Source organism: Eubalaena glacialis, chromosome 11 (assembly GCF_028564815.1).
Source record: "Eubalaena glacialis isolate mEubGla1 chromosome 11, mEubGla1.1.hap2.+ XY, whole genome shotgun sequence".
In the NCBI taxonomy this organism is placed as follows: Eukaryota; Metazoa; Chordata; class Mammalia; order Artiodactyla; family Balaenidae; genus Eubalaena; species Eubalaena glacialis.
Window position 1 is genome coordinate 46758009 of NC_083726.1, and position 17496 is coordinate 46775504.

At 41.6% G+C, this 17496-nt stretch overlaps 1 protein-coding gene across 2 annotated transcripts in view; it reads right to left on the minus strand.

The window, feature by feature from the left end:
* The window catches only part of TPH2 (tryptophan hydroxylase 2), an 86725-nt gene that overhangs the window by 68302 nt on the left and 927 nt on the right, over window positions 1-17496 (minus strand). Inside the window, exons 2-5 of one of the 2 annotated variants that reach the window (XM_061204683.1) lie at window positions 15802-15954; window positions 13053-13236; window positions 12843-12943; window positions 8006-8073 (exon numbers count right to left, since the gene is read on the minus strand). In XM_061204683.1, coding sequence (XP_061060666.1) covers window positions 8006-8073; window positions 12843-12943; window positions 13053-13236; window positions 15802-15954 — 506 coding nt within the window. Of the gene's footprint in view, window positions 1-8005; window positions 8074-12842; window positions 12944-13043; window positions 13237-15801; window positions 15955-17496 lie in introns of those variants that run through there. The other variant, XM_061204684.1, reaches the window with a different exon arrangement.

Sequence of the window (17496 nt, forward strand, 5' to 3'; positions counted from 1 at the left end):
TATGTATCTATTCAACATCTTAGAATGCACCGCACATTATTGAATCTTAGCCCCAGAAGGTTTCATCTGACAACACGTGGTATTTGGGGCTGTGGGTGGGAGGAAGGAAGGTGGTAAGAAAATGCCCCTCTCTGCTTTGGTGAGGAGAGGAGGTTAGAATCATCACTATACCATGTTGAATGAGAGAATTTTCTCTCTCTCTCCCCGATGGCGCTGAGTAGAAAATTCACAAGCTCACCCAAATTGAATGAGCCTGCTGGGCTGGGTGATTGCACTTTTCAAATATGCTAGTCCCCATTTGGGGCTATTTTGTTTTAGAGTCTCTGTTTAGCTGTGTACTTACACTCCAAGCAAATGAATCACAAAGGGTGCAATTTTGTAAATCAAAAAATCAAGAAATAAATAGGCTAGCAACTAGAAAAAGCCAGAGAGGGACAAATCCCTGGCAATTGTTTTTCAAGCCTCAGCCCAGCTGTGTTTATTTCCAGCCTATATATATCCCACGAGGGTCAGGCTTCGGGCGGGAGGAGAGGAGCACAGGGCCTGAGAGAGCAGAGCAAAGTCGCTGTGCAGGGCGAGGACGTGGCCCTGCCGTGCCAGGGCCAGGCAGATGTCGTGGGCGCCTGTCCTGGGCGCCTCGGAGAGACAGCACAGCCTTGAAGTCAGACAGGGCTGGTTTGAGCCCTGGCTCCACAGAGTCGGAAGTGTATTAAGTACACACAAGAAATGTGCATTTCAAATATGCTGAATTCTGTAAAGAGAAGAATGACTTTTTAAAATGCCAAGTCCCTGAGTTCTGTCACTGTTATATTCAACCTGTGTATGATGCCACCTATGTCAAAGGGAAGTGCTACGGCCACTTCTAGACCAAAAAGGAGAAGAAGGAAAGAAAAGATGTACCTTCTTGAGCAAAGAAAGACATTTAGATTCTATAAGACAGGTACCCGTGAAAGTGATCTTATTCAGAAACTGTTCCGGTCACTGGGAAATAAACCTAGAACTACAAAATATTTACTTTCATTCTACTCTTCAATTTACTACTCAATTTCAGAGAAATTAAAGCATCAACAACTGGTGTTTATGCAGGTGACACAATCTGCTGTGTCACCTTTAGTAAGTTGCTTAATGTCTCTGAACCTCAGTTTCCTTATCTTCAAAATGAGAGCAGTAATGGCACCTATCTCAAAGGCTTATTGTGAGGCTAACGAGAGACCATAAGCAACGTGTTTAACACGACGTCCAGCACATGGAATTTAACAAAAGGAAGCTAAAACTACCTGAGCCTGACGGCAGAGAAGTCCAGCTTTGGTGAACATTTCTACCACCTTCAGCCATTCAGAAATGAGTCCAACACAGCCCAGCCACCATCTGCTCCCTCTAACCTTAGCTGAGACTCACTGGCCTGCGAAGGCATTGGAGAGAGTCAATTTTTCAGACTGAAGAAGCAAGCTGTGTGCATGAGTTACCTGAAACTGTAGTGTACACACACACACACACACACACACACCCCACATATTTTTTTAAAAGCTCCTTTAACCCAGTCCATCATGGAGCCTGAAATTCCCTAGTTCGTTCACTCCTTCAGGTACTTTGTTCATTTTAGGTGAGCTTAACAGATGATTACACGGAATCGAGGAACCATCAGCTACTGAACACTTGATAATAATAATCATATCTATCACAGATTCAACACCAGTTTGTACCAATCAGCCCTGTAATCGCTGATAATCCTCCCAACCATACAAGGTAGATATTGTGCCTATTTTAAGATGAGGGCACTGAGACCCAGAGACTAGGTCAGTGCTCATAGCCACAGAGCTTGTAAGTGATGCAGCAGGAATTCAAACCCAGTTCTGTTTAGCTCCAAAGCCTATACATTCTGCCACATGTTCCACTACACCATGCTACCTCTGCTTTCATGAGAATTAGTTCTGCAGAAAATGCATTAGTACCCACTGTGGTAGAGCAGTTAGGGAGGGTCTTAAAGAAATAAAATTAAACACAAGTTAAATGTATTTGGTAGCCAGCCTCCAAGACAGTCCCCAATGAACCCTACCTCCTGGTATCAATGCCTGTGTGTAGTCCCCTCCCACAGTGTATCAGAGTTGGACTATGAAACCAACAGAGTGTATCAGGAGTGATGGTAAGTCACTTCTGAGGCTAGGTTATAAAAAGCATGGTAGATTCTGCCCTGTTCTCTTTTGGACCACTTGATTTGGAGGAAGCCAGCTGCCATATCTTAAGGACACTCAGGCAAGAAACTGTGACCTCCTGCCAACAGCCATGTGAATAACCATACTGGAAGCAGATCTTCCAGCCCCCATCCAGCCTTCAGATGACTGCTTCCCTGGTCAACACTTTGACTCCAGCCTCATGAGAAACCCTGATGCAGAACCACCCAGCCAAGCTGCTCTTTAATTCCTGACCCTCAGAAACTTTGTGAGATAATAACTTTGTTGTTTTAAGCTGCCCAATTTGGGGGTCATTTGTTACACAGCAATGAATGATACAGTACAAAAATCAGACGGAAGTCAGGGCCTAAAGAAAGCCTTGGCCAAGGGGGGTGAAGAAGGGTATTCACCAAAGGGTAATAAAAAGATCTGGTGCATGAGGGTAGACAAAAAGGAGAGATGGGTTGAAGTGAGAAAAATATTGTAACAGTAGTAGCAAATACTTACACAGCAGTTCCTGAGCAGTGTTCAAAGTGCTGTTGATATATTAGCTCATTTAATCCTTACAATGATCCTATAAAGCAGTGGTAGAGTTATCCCCACTTTACAGACAAGGAAACTGAGGCACAGAAGACAAATAATTTGCAGGCGTCACTCAGCTGGTAAGTGGTGAAGCTGGAATTCACCCCAGGCAGTCCAGCTCCAATTTCTGTACTCTTAACCACTCCACACACTGTCTCTCAGATCAAAAGAGAAACTGGAGAAAGCAACAAAAGCCCTCCAAGTGGGTCAGGGGTCTGAGTAAACCCCAAGCTTTTGGTCTAGATTCCTTCATTATTGTTTTGATAAAGGTAATAATAAAGTACACCATAGAGCAATGTTCCATTGATTTCATTTAACCCTTAAAACACTCCCAGGAGAGAGGCAGAAGAGATACTATTATCTCCATTTTACAGAGGAGATACTATTATCTCTATTTTACTGAGGCTGAGCGATGTTAAGGAATCACTTGGATCCCTCAATGTGAAATCAAATGAGTTCTCTTGGCAAATTAGGGAATTTTTCAACTTCAAGCAAATTCTGATATGTTGGAACTCCCTTGTTTACCTTACTCATTGATATTTGCATTTACCTGTTTACATTTCAGATTCCATGGACTAACAAAATAATAAATCAAAGAGGAAGCAGCCCCATGAAAAGAACATGAGATTCATATACCACCTCAATTTCAACCAGAAGAAAACACATTCAAAACAAAACACAATCACAGTAATATTCAATTTAAGCAAACAAGAGTGGCAAAATTAAAGTCAGAGCTCGGGGCCTCTTTCCAAGACAGTAAGATGGATTGAAATAACTACGGCTACCCCAACCAAAGATATGATTAAATTAAATATGCATGCCCATTGTTGAGGAATAATCATTACAGTAACTCCCAAAGAAAAAGGTGTTTATTTCTAGTCAGTTGAAAAAATATATATTACTGAGTTTTCTTCCCCAACAATACAGCAATTGTGAAACCTACAGAAACGTAGCAAAGCTAATGCCAGGCTTAAAATATGAAGGTGCCAATGGCAGAGAACTGGAGAGTTTCAGACAAACCTAACAGCTACACCATCACAGTCATAATTTTCTCTTCCTCCTCATGCCATCTGCCCCCCTCCCCCAAGCACTTCCATCTCATCTGAACTGCACGTCTATAGGCCCTTCACATTGTCTAATCACGGGGGGCTTCTTTTTCTGTTTATACTAGGATTTCTTTTATTTGGGTGGAGGAGGACAGGGTGTGATCTGCCCATTGCCTCACCGATTATTTTAGAAACAGTGCCCTCCCCAGCCTTCCTTCTCAGGTCTGCTATGGAGGATGATATTTGCATTAATGAATGTTTCCTCTGCTGTTACTGGTCAGGCAGTTAGGCCTTCCAGACCCTCGTGGCCCCACTGCTCAGGTCTGTCTGCAGGCCTCTGGGTAGTCAATCCTGTTTCTTGGCAGCGCTGTCAATCAGAAACTCCCCTGAGTGGCACGTATTGACAGTTCCCAGCATGCTGAACGTCCCCACTCCCTCTCCCCTTTAGGTTTCATAGTAACACAGACTTTGGGCCTGCTGTTTTTCCATCATCGAGTGGAATTTTTTTTCATTTTTCTCTGCTTGTGTTGATTCTTTCCCCCTGCTTTATCCTTTCAAGACTATCATAGAAAATACAGTATTCAACACGAATTCCCCAGAGGGCTTCTTGGCCGTGGTTTCAATATACATTATTCTGTATTTCTCTTCTTTTCCTTCTCTTTATCTTTTGACACCTCAGACTCCATCCTGCCAATTGCTACAACACCACCACCAAATACACCACCATATATTTGACTCCTTCTCAGTGCCCATAAACCTGAACGAATTACCAACAGGGAATTGAGTTATTCTCCCCATGTCCAAATAGTCCCTAATTTTAGTATTACCAAACTATATTTGCAGAGATGGCACATGCTGGATTTTTCAGGACCACCCCAATTTCAGATAATCTTCTCTTCAAGCCAGTGGTTCCAAGCTTTGGTTTGGAAAATCAGATCGCAGCAGGCTGCCAGAAGCCACACAAATGAGCTTATTTTAAGTAATTATTGTATTGACGTCTTTTTCCTTTGCTCACTTGGAAAGCCATCAGCACTAGAAAAATACGTATTGCAATTAGAAAGTGCATCTTTATTTTCTTTTAAACCAAAAGGAAACCTTCCTTACTGCATGGCACAATGGAGACCGTGGCTCAGACCCACTTGGGATTTGTGAGCACCTGTGCCCCACCCCACCAGCACTATTGCATGAGCTTGCACACGCATGTGCACACACACACACACACACACACACAAAATGGCTAGCCCTTATCCATTCTCAAGGTCATACTCAGAGAAGCCACAGCAATGATGGCATGAGGGGCATTAAGGAACGATCCTTTTCTCTCTACTTTCCTCAAGTCTTAGGTTTGTGTTTTCCAGGCTTAACCACTCCTGGCAGGCACTTTCCTCACACTGCCCACGTACAAGAAGCACCTCAGGCAACTGGCGATCTGTTCGCAGTATCTTGGCAGCTTCCCGCACACCCAAATGGGAATACGATCGCTTTCTACGAAATCTCTCCATAAAGAGCGAGGTTGGTCAGCACGAAAAGTATCAGTATATGAGCAGCCTTTAAATGAGAAACTGGAGGAGTTTCCTTTCAAGGATTACTTCTAGGGACGTTTGAGCTATAGTATTCGCTAAGCTGGAACATAAACAATGGCGTTAACATAGCTAAAGAATAAACCAGTAGATCAACGGGAAACTGAAGACAGCCTGAGGAAAGGGAGAGGGAGGATGTAATAGCAGCAACAGGCACTTATGATCACAAATCATGTGCCATCTCCGTGCTCAACTCAGCACATGCATTCTCTTTCGTAATCCTGACATACGTCCCAGACGGAGGACCTGAGAGGCAGAGTGAGGGGGCTCACCCAGCTAGGAAGTAGTGGAGCTACAACTCGAACCCCACCTTGTCTGACTCCAAAACCCTAGGTTTTAATCACTTTGTTATTCTACGTAGTCAGCATTGCCCAGGGGAGAGGGTTAATGTCCCTGGATTCCAAACTCTCTTAGCTAAACGCCCTTTGCTTTGACTCTGTATCCACCGAATAGTGTAATTTGGCCTCTCTGGCGTCATGACAGGCGGAGTTTTGTGAGTCCTGTGAGAGTGGTTTCTCCCTGTGTAATGATGAATTGGTGGTGCCCTGCCTACCTCAGCCTCCTGAACTAAGAGTCAGGCCCCTCCAAACCGGGACCAGATCCTGGAATGCTCTACCTGCATGCAGCCCTCCTTTGTAGAAAACCTCCACCACGTCCAACCTCCAGTTTTTACTTTTGTCTTCCATAGACACCACACCTCAATTTCACGCTTTAGCTAAGGGAAAATGGCAAATGCAAACTCTTGTTAACACTTCGAGGGCCTCACCCTCCATCGTTTTAACTATATGCTCTTTTCCTCTCCTCTCCACATAAATATGTTTTCTTTAAAACCATAAGACCCCCCATTATCAATGTTCCTTGAAACTGGTTGACTCATACATACCAGTTTTATTAGTGCCACCACACTATCAGCTTGTCTTTGTCCAGTTTCTTGGCTCTAGTAAGAAGAAATAACTAATATTTGAGGTAGTCCCTTGATCACCATGCTAACAAAATCTTTTATGTACATACATACATATTTTGTTCTTATATATATAATACATTACATACAGCATCTATGTACAAAATACATTTTTATCTATCTGTTTTATCTAAAGAGAAAGTCTCTGCCAAGAACTGAGCTTTTACCAAGTCCTAGGCAGGTCATGCCCCAAAGGCCTGTCCTGCCTACACCCATCTATGCAGATATGACCTGATTCCACAGGGAGGATCTGTGAACCAAGGGGTACCAGTACTAAAGCTCACAACCATTTATCAGGGCCTGATGTGAAAAAGTGAATGTGGCCTATCAGAGTCCTCTCTTGGCATTTGCCTGGGAAACACTGGGAGATGGAGCTAGTGAGTGATGGTGCTGATGGTAAAAAGGGGGCATGAGGCTGGGCTCGGGCCAGGACAAGCCGTGAGCATGCTGATGCTGTGAGGGGGCAGAAAGTCACAGTTGTCTAAAGAGGGTCGAGAACCTGCTTGGAACAGAGGAGATGGGACTGGAGTAGTCACACGTGGAAAAGCGTGTGCCAAAGAATCTTGGTTTTCATGCTAATAAGCATGGTGGAGAAAGAATGAAGGATGCCTGGGGCTTGGGAGGAGGAAGAGAAGAGCAACAAAGCAACAAACGAGGTTAGAAATGAGCAAATGACTGTCAATCAAAGGTGTGGCTGGGAATCCTCTCACTTTGCTTTAAGCACCTATATGTCAGATTCTTTTAAGAAAAAAAAAAAAAAGCAAACACTGGTACCCGCTGTAACGCACGTAATGTCCTAAATTCTCACCAAAGACAAACTTGCCCTACAGGACAGTCAAGATTCTCACTAGTCTCAACTAGAATAAGAAAGGCACTTCCCTACCAGGTATGGATTTACGTTTTGTTCTGATCAGAAGATTCATGTAGCTGATCACATACCAAAGGAGAGACAGCGACTGAGCTACAATGGTCTGTAAGTTTTATTAGTGTGAGCAGAATAAACAGAGGCCTAACATCCATTCCAGCTTTCTAGATGTGGCCTGCGGTCACGACCACTGCAATGTTGCCGGTCACAAACCTCCTGTCACTGCCACTTAGCACCATGCACTCTGCACAGTCCTCAGCCCAGTCCTGAGGCTCTCCAGTTCCATCCCAGCACTGATCCCAGACTGGATATGAAACTCTTCCGTAAACCCTCCCGTTTATAGGAAGCTTCCCTTTTCCTGTAAAGCAAACACATTTCTATTATGGCTGCTTACATGAGTCTTTTCACCATTCTGGCTGAATCCTCTACTTTCACTGGGGAAGCTGGACATGGAAGGGGGTTACTAAAAAGTCAAGTCAAAAGTAAAATTAAAACACATTTTCCAGGCCCTGCAGAGTGTACAAAAATGGCTCCTTGCCTTAGCTGAGCTATGAGTACAATGGTGAAAACGCAGCACTTGGTAGGTGGCCCGCAGCTCTCATTATTTTACAGTTATATCCCGGATGTCAAATGTTCGTGTTGGCATTTAAAGCCTACAGAGCTGGTGAGTGTTTAAAATGGTTCATGTCTACTTTCTGCAAAAGTTAAAGTGAAGTAGAAGACGGGTCTGTTTAACACAGCATGTGTTTTTCCTAACTCGCCAGCAACAAGTCACAGGAAAGAGTTACACAGGTACTTACTATTTATAACCCATGGCTACATCCACAAAATACTTCCTTCTCTGTCGATAGACATTGTCTTTAAATCCCTTAAACAGAAAAGAGATTAAGTTATTTAACGGACTGCCAAAAAAATTAGCTGCAGAAGACCTAAAAAAAATTCATTGTGATGTTTATTGAGTGTCCAATTCAAATGTAAATTTTTTTCCTTGGATAACCACCTTGATGACACAGGCAGAAGCGAATTGTACTTACAGTAAAACCTCATTAAATTTGGGCTGTCTTAATTTGGGATGTGTGGGAATTCAGACTAAAGTTAACCTTTCCATGAAGTAGGCAGAACGGCTTAGTTAAGCAAATTGATATTGTGAAAAATATCCTTTGGTTTTCAAGTATCATTTACATGTAATTGATCTTAATTACAAATTAATCTTATCTGTTCATTAAAATAGGTCCCTTTAACACGGATTTTTCACTAAGAACCTAAATTTAATTGCTTTGTGTAAATTACCAATAAGTGCACATGTATTAAAATTCTATCATTCAGAATAATCATCAACACCCCAAATTAGGATGAATAAAGAGGTTTTGCTGTATGTTATGAGTACAGCCACACAATGCAAAATCGATTACAAGGGATCCACGCGAGATAGCAGGCTAGCTCCATTCCCCTCTGAGTTCCTATGGCTCTGACTAGTCTTCAGCCAAGTTCAAGATTTTACCCATCCTCATGCACTTGGGAAATTAAACTTCCTGTCTGCCATTCTCCCATCAAGTGGAATCCTTCTGAGAGGACTTCCTGGTTTACTCAAGAATCTCCTCTTGTCAACAGATTTCCATTTTCCTTTCCTTCAGGTACTTTCAGACAATCAGTTCTTTCCAGGGTTGTTTCTTCAGACAGCTGGAAGCCCAGCAGGAGTTGTTTCAATTTAACTTCTTACCTGCGCAACCCCTGAAAACCCGAAGGGAAACCAGGACATGCTGACCAGTCTGAGAAGGGAGGCCAGGCAAGGAGACAGGCTGCAGGGGTCGTGGGCTCTGGGAGGAGAACTGGGACAGGCCCACAAAGGCCTGGACTACCTCTGCTCACCCAGTGTCCACTCAGACACTTATGCAAGGGGGCTGCTCAAGAGGAACCTCAACTCAGAGAAACTCGTTCTGTTCTCTCTTCCAGCTGAAGGAGAACTGGCCTTGAGGTCAGAAATCACCACAGGACTGTATGCTGAACAGAAACAAAGAACGTCCATTGCCAACAGCCTTTCTCTCAGGAATGACAAAAGGTCACTAACAGAGGGAGAGAGCGAGTGCCCTGAGGTCACCCAAAGGCCCGGCAGAAGTGAAGTACCCCCGCCCTTAAAGCTAGAACTTTCTTCTGCTACAAATTGGGAGTTTTTAAACTGGAGTTCATAGGCAGGCTTGCGGAGCCTTCAAATGTGTATATGCAAAATTTGTGACCATAGTTACAAAATGTGTGACCACCTTTACAAATGGGTATGTGAGCTAAGAAAAGGTCTTATGCCATAGAGGGTAGACATGGTCGCTAGAAAGTATGAATTTCAACACTCACTAGTCACACCAAGCAACCTGGTGGTGGTAAACAAGAATTCCAAGCACCTTGATTACTCAAAAAGAAAGCAGCCCGTGACAAAAGGAAAAGAGTTATGTGAAAAGCTCAGCATCTGTTCCCTGGTTCCTGCCAAACCGGACACCATGGTAACAGCACCGTAATCTGCTGGGCTTCCCAAAGAATCTCGAGTAGCTCTCCTCGGCAAACACCTGCACCTTTTCCAGGCATGAAAGAGAGTGATTTACTCATCATGCCTCATCAGCCTAGTGTGGCGGTGATTACACAAGTGTTATGGGTGAACCAGAGCTTCCAGCATTGACCCGTGGACTGGCAAAACAATGCTAGCCTACACTAGCGATTACAGAGATACAGCATTCCTTGGCCAGCCATTCTAAATTGATGCCAGGGATAAGGTTACCAGATAAAATAGAGAAGACCCATGCAATATTTGGGGCATACGTATACTAAAAAAAATTTGTTGTTTATGTGAAATGCAAATTTAACTAGGCATCCTATAGTTTTATTTGCTAAATCTGGCAACACTAGCACTCAGAGAGTATCTGCTGCACACCACCCTTCCTCTCTCAATTTAAATCAGGAGGAACTTGATTTAAATCAAGACCCAGCTGGTACCCAAAAGTGCTCAGCTGAATGTACGTTGGCTCTCCCAAAAAGTCAACCTGGGGGAATACTGGAATCATTTGCGGAGCTTTAAATAACACTCCAGACCTGGGCACATTCCCAGAGGTTCTGATTTAAGCACTCTGAGGTGACACCCTGGCATAGGAAATTTTTTAGTTCCCCAGAGATTATTTGAATGGAAAGCTAGGGCCGAGAATCACTGAGTTAGGACATTAGTTCTCAAACTTTAGAGTTCATCAGAATCTCCAGCAAATCTGTTTAAATGCAGATTCCAGGGTCCGTCCCTGGAAGTTCTGATTCAGTAGGCTTCAGATGAGCCTCAACATATTGCATTTTTAATAAGCACCTTATGCGGGGATGTTGAATCACACTTTGAAAGACCCTCTCAGTGTAGATCCTTGCTACTCAAAGTGTGGTCCGCAGACCTCCACTGTAAGCCTCAACTGGGAGCTCACTAGAAATGCAGAATCTCAGGTGCACCCATCTGCATTTTGCAAAGATCCTTCACATGATCTGTTTGTCCATTAAAGTTTAAGATGGACGGACCTACATATTTAACCCTTTCTAGGGAGCCTCAGCAGCCTGACACATTCCAAGCCCCTTCTGAGCCATCTCAGCACAAGAGTGCCATCCTAACGTAATAATCCCTGCCTTAGGACTGGAATTATTCCCAAGCACAAAAATTCCTTAGAAACTTTTTTCTATCTTCATCAAATAATAACTTATAAAAAACCACCAACTTACCAATATCAAATTTTGCATAATGAATATTTGGTGTGCTTATAAAAGAAATACGGTAAAAAAAAAAATGATGAGTGAGGTAGGAGATTGCTAAGTACTTGCAATTATTTCAAATGGCTGCATAGAAAATAAGAGAAGGTATCATAAGGTGGGTGTAATTAGGAGTAATGGAACAAAATTAAGCCCAGGAAAATGTATGCTGGGTATTAGAATAAATTTTTTCACAGCAAGGTCAGTGGTTCCTGTGGTTGTTCTGACCCCCTTCTCCAGGTTGAGTAATTTCCAAACTAGACTAAGGGGAGCATTTGGAAATAAGAGGTTAGCAAAAAATCCTTTACTGTCCAGGCATTGATCAGGATGATTTAATACAGCATTTCCTTTCCTGGAATTAAGCATTCACTCTTGCCAAAATGCTTTCCAGTTGTTTTATTAACTAGGCTTTTCAAACACCCCCTTTGAGCTCAATAAGCATTTTATTTCCACTTTTTGCATAAAGAATTTGAGTTGCAGAAGTAAAGGAACTTGCCCAAGGTCATCCTGCAAATTAACAGCTGGTGTCTGGGCAGTCCTGTTACTGCTAAGCTCTTAAATCAGGCTTCTGTGCTAATTCTGACTCCTCTGAGGTGGGGAAGGGGATGATAAACAAATGGATGATTATTAAAGACACTTTTGAGTATTTTTCTAAAGTTCAGGAGCCTTACATGTGAACTGCTGGGAATTATGCTGGCGAATATAACACACAGTGTCTTTGAGCGAAATCAGCTTTTTGAAAATCATGGAATTGAATTATGTTCTTTTGACCATTCGTTTGAATGGTATGCTATGAATTGGTTTGAATTTGTATTTTATGCCAAAAGACTGGTTTGACTGAAAAATTCCCTCTTGCTGAAGTTGTCATAGTTTCCTTTAAAGCAATGGTTCTCAAACTGAAGTGTGGGCTTGTTAAAACCAGCTCCCAGGTGATACTGATGTGGCTGGTCCCAGGACCATACTTAGAGAACCACTGCATACAGTCTCACTATCAGATTTCCAGATATCCTCCATTTAAATAAAATGAATATCTGAAAACCATTACCCTCAGACCACAAAGTCTCCTATAAGCATGACCAATCTGCTTGGGTTTCACCCTTTAATATGCTCATTTTTAGAGAAGGGGCACTGGGGGAAAAAGTTGCTTGTAACAAATGAGTATATTGATTGCTTCTCCCAGACTATTAACTGTACTTCATTCCGACCATAAAGAGGCTCCAAGCCTCTTGTATTAAATAAAAACTGACGTAAAGGGGGAGAGAGGGAATAATGGGAAATGCTTACTACATACCATATTTCTTTAAAGGTGGTCATTTTTATTGGAGTAGAGGAGAGATGGCGATAAATAGATTCAGGGTAGACGGGGAAAGAGAGGCATTTTCCATTATGGTCTTATTCTATCACCCTCTGCCTTTCCACTGAGACTAAAGTCCACCACATTACTCTACCCCTTACTACCTCCAATCAAGGAAAAGAGCAAGGAGAATTTTACTTTCTCACTGAGCCCCATAATGCCTAGTCCTCCCCAGTTTCCCAACGAGGTGATCAATTTCAGTTCATTGTTTTTCCAAGGGTCACCATCTGCAAGTATATTTCAGGCTGTCTAATTCTACGGAAATATTCTCCAAGGTTTATACCCTCCTCCTCTCTCCAACCCTTTTAAAAATAAATGCTAGGTGGAAATGCCATCCTTCTAACCTGCTTCCAGCCAACGCATATGTACAGGGAAACCATCATTTAAAAGTCTGCTCTCAGTTATGGGGAATAAATAATAAATTGCTCTATAATACAGCATTACAGCACAGAATATGGCACACTGCCTGGCAGACGGGCGGAGCTGGAAGAGCACACGTGGAATGGATTTTACTGCACACTTACTGGGTGATCGGCATCCAGCTCAGAACCATACATGAGAACTCTGTGAGAACATTTGTCTAACTCAGAGATCTTCCGGGGAAACCAGGGCACATCCTCTAGCTCTGCTGGAAACACAGTGCAGGTTCAAAACATTAGCTCACAGATTGTATTTTCCCCTTTGCAACATTTGTCAGATTGCAAAATCACCCGACAAGCAGAAACTGGCCTTGCCTTCTTCCTCTGTCCAAATGTTCTCTGGCGGATTCAGCGTCACGATCGTGGTTTGAAATTTCAGCGACTGAATGAGCTCATTGAATTCCGTTTTGCCACACTCACAGTCCACAAAGATTTCAACTTCCGAACTTCTTCGCCGGGATTTCCTGGACTCGATATGAACCATGTTGACATGTTTTTCCTGTGGAAATATAAGCAACATCTCTTAATCACCTTCAGGGCACAATAAAAGGGATGCCATGGGCTGCTCTTGTTCAACTCATAAGCAAAAAGGTACCAAGTGCCCACAAAAGAGGAAAAGACAACCTTCTCACCGTTTGCTTGACTAAAACATGGAAATGTTTTCCAACCATTGTCTCTATTAATAAGAATAGTAACTGTGTGTAGGATTTCCTGTCTCATTTTTAACAAGGGGGGTGACATTCAGATATATAAAGGGCCCTATAAAATGTGTGATAATTATGAACTTTATCATTTCCCAGATCAGTCCACATCCCACTGGTGGTATGCATGATTGTTTGGGAGGAAATTAGTTTATTGTCATATAATCCCCAGATTTATTTATTTTTATATATTTTCCAAAAAAACACTAAAACTCAAACTCCTGATTTTCTGGTAGTATAACATCTCTTTTTGAAATAAAGCTTAAAATCTTTGAAAAAATAATTAATAGTATGAATAGCAGGCAAATGAAGCAGAAACCGGCAAAGTGATATGAAAATGACTGAAGTTTGGGAAACACTGGCCAAAGTGTGGCCCCATTGTAGGGGGAAAAAAAAAAGGAAGCAAGAAAAGTAGTGAAGAAAGGATCTCTGCAGGCAAAAAAAGAAGAAGAAAAAGAAGAAGAAGAATCCCTAATGGAACCACTTAGTAACTGGTCTCTTTCAGCTACCTCCAGGCTAGCTTCATCCAAGGATGTGTTGCTGCAACTATCATGATGGATTTCATGGGTAAAATCTCCTTACAATAAGGTGTTCGTAGGAGGGCAGCAATTTAATACTTAAATCTCAGGTTTAAATTTTCCCAGTGATATAGTCTTCCTTTGTCCTGAGTTAACTGAAGACTAAGTTCTCCTCTCCACCCTAACCCACCCCCAAATAAGCAGATCCCTCCCCATCACTCCATGGTACACTCTGATTATCAGCACAATTCCAAATACAATCCTGGATGACCTCAGAATTTTCAGCATAGCAGCAGATAGGTGGCTTACGGTACCAGACTAAGATAAAATCTGATGGCATCCTTCTCTGTATAAAGAAACTAGTCTTTTGACCAGGACACTAAATGCTCTATTTCAGTTTTTAATAACTTTTGCAATAATGCCATATTTTCTAAATCGGCAGATAATAAAGGTAAGACTAACATTAGGTTCAAAGTTCAAGAGTCTTCTCACACACTGTGTCACTTTGGGCTTTTAATGTCCTTTGGTTGAAGCAAAGTGGATATTTTTAGACAAGGAAACTGAGGTCCAGATGGGTTAAGTGATGTAACTAAGACCCCATGACTAGCTGATGGCCGAGTGAAAACTCATGGCTGCTCACTCCTTCTCCAGGGATTTTTCCATTGCACCCAGCTGTCTAATTGAATTGCCCTGCCGTTGGGAACTGTATGGAGACAGTGCTGGATGATATAATTATGCGTAAAATATTTCCCCAGATTTCCATTACCACTCTTTATGGTGCCTGATCCTTTCTTCAAGGTCAAAAGAGAACAAGGAAATATTTGCAAAAACAGGCTGCTAATTCCCCCTCTATGGTCATCAGAGGCATCACAATAATGCCTCATATCTGTACGTTTTACAAAGCACTTCCACTCATATTATTTCATCACAACAACCCTGTTAGGTGGGAATTATTATTGCTATTTTACAAATGAAGCAATTGAACCTAGGAAGCAGCTAGTGATTAGCCAAGCCAGGAGAACGCAGGTCTGAATCCTCTGACTGCAATTCCAACCCTCTTTCCACTTCACCAGCAGCCCAAGCCACCATGCAGAGCTAGGCTCCCTATCCTACAGCTCTAATCACAGCCCGTGCCCCCAAACAAAATGCACTGGCAAAGGAGGTACTTGCTGAAGGGTAGGGGAGCCATCAGGTGTGCCCTGGCAAAAAGGCAACAGTTTTCCTGGCCTTTTATAACCTCCCCCTCAAAGGGGCTCTTTCTTGAGGTTACAAACCACCCACCTGGGCTTAGGAAAAGGCTACTACATTTCTACAAGATAAAAAGAGAGCTAGCTCTAGCTCATATATAAGGAGAATGACTCATCTTTACAAAAGACACATTAAGTTCTTGAAACAATGAGGCTTCAGGGAATACCGAGTACCTATACTAATATATCTCATTTTATGCAATAAATGTGCTCTAGGACATGTGCACGATTCAAATATGAACAAATCAAATCAGGCTGCAGGCTCTTGATGTTTAAAGATATCCTCTTTGACCGCTTTTGTGTTTGCATTTCCAGGTGTGAGGCTCACACTTCTTAATTACTGACTTCCTCACCTGGCAACAGTCTGCAGAATTACTAATAGGCTGACGCTGAATTAATAAAACACGGTTTCCACGAATCTGCTTATTTCATTGTTTGACAGACCAACTCGTCTTGTAAAGCCTCATGAAGCTTGGTTTCCTTGAAACTTTCAACACATTATCCAGAAATGGATTCAGTAATATTTCGTAACAAATGACAAGTTTGCAACCCGGCACACAGACGCTTTTAAAGTTAGATAATGATATTTTACATTCACCTGAAAGAGTTTCAGTGCTTTGACCAATCCACCAACTTCATTTTTCAAGGAGAATACAACTGCCATCTTGCCGCTCTCGGTAGCAGTGTCATTTTTGCTGCTTCCCTTGTTGCCTTTTTTATCATCATTTTTGCCAGCGTTAGTTTTATTTAGCTTCAAGAAGGTAGAAACACACACACACAAAAGTATTAGTTAGGATTCCAGAGTTCTCTATAACTAGATTCTTTTTCAGACATTCCATTCATACGCTGGAAGCCCCAGCAATCACACAAGCTCGAGGAGAAGTTGCCAAGTCACTCATAACTTTCAGTCGTAAGTACAAGTCCAATTTACTCAGGGACACTATTTTCCAATGCTCAAAGATATCACCAGTGGTTGAAATTAAAGGGGAATCATACTTGCTTCACTTTAATAGCAACAAAAATCTGATCATCATAAAGTATAAAGTATCATGTATGAATAATTCCTGTCTTTCTTTCTAGGTTTAATTTACAGCATGAAATTTGATCTGTTAGCCTAGCTGAATCATATAGAAGCTATATTAATTACTAAACGTAACAAAATTAAGACTAAACATATATTTTTCACAATAATTTTTGTTTCGATTAAATCTTAAAAACACAATATTCGTTTTGTTCTGAAATATGTCAGGACAGGCACTAAAATTGATCACCTTACATTCTGTAATTAGATCCACATCATCAATGTGAATCTATCTGCAGAAGTTCGCCACAAAGAGTGTATTCAATTAAGGCCATCTGTGTCAGCAGATGATCTCTGAAAAGTGGTTATTAAAATTCAGCCACAAGAAAAAAGAAAAGAAAAGAAAGAAAGAAAAACTAGCTCATCCTCAGGAGCCAAGAGGAGAATCTGAGAAACTGGAAAAGATGACCACTTCATTGGCCAGTCAAATACTATAATACATGACTAAGTAATGACTGTTAGTCCTATTGGCTAAAGACAAAAATGGCAGATTCCAGAAACTCAGATCACATTGCCAGAAATACACAATTAAAAAGCTGGAAACTTTTACTTAACAGACAAATCAAATTAGAGTGTACTTTTTCATGTTCTTTGTATGCAAATGAAGAACTGGGCAAACAGAACTTTCTCCCTGGCAGAGAGTAATATAATGCAATCATTCTAATCTATTACTTCCTCATGAAACTGAAAAATGTACATTTGATATGGAACCCAGTGAATAGTGCTTTCCTATTTTCTTCCTCTGATTTCTCTACTGGCTTTATTTTCACACAGTTACTATTGCCTCACTCACTAGATTTATATGTCATAGAAATAAATATTTTATAATATATGACTTGAGGGAGAGAAGAAGTTTATATAGGCATTGGCATTTGACAGTACGTTTAGTCATTAAAAGCTCAAATGTTGTAGTACTCTCAACATCTGCCACAGATCTTATGTATTTAAGTAGCATTTTTTATATGAAAGGATTATACATTAACCATAACTCTGAGTTTTCCTTGTTTTCCTTCTAGCAGTTCATTATGGCTTCAGAATTCCTCATTGTAATATCGCATTCAAATATACATGATATTTAAATGTTAGAAAACCTATGTATGTTTTTAGACTCATTTTTGCAAATCGATTTAAACAGTTCTCCAAAACTTGCCCTGATTACTTTTCAACATTTTTAGGATTAATAATATACCAGTACAATACAACCCTCTGGCA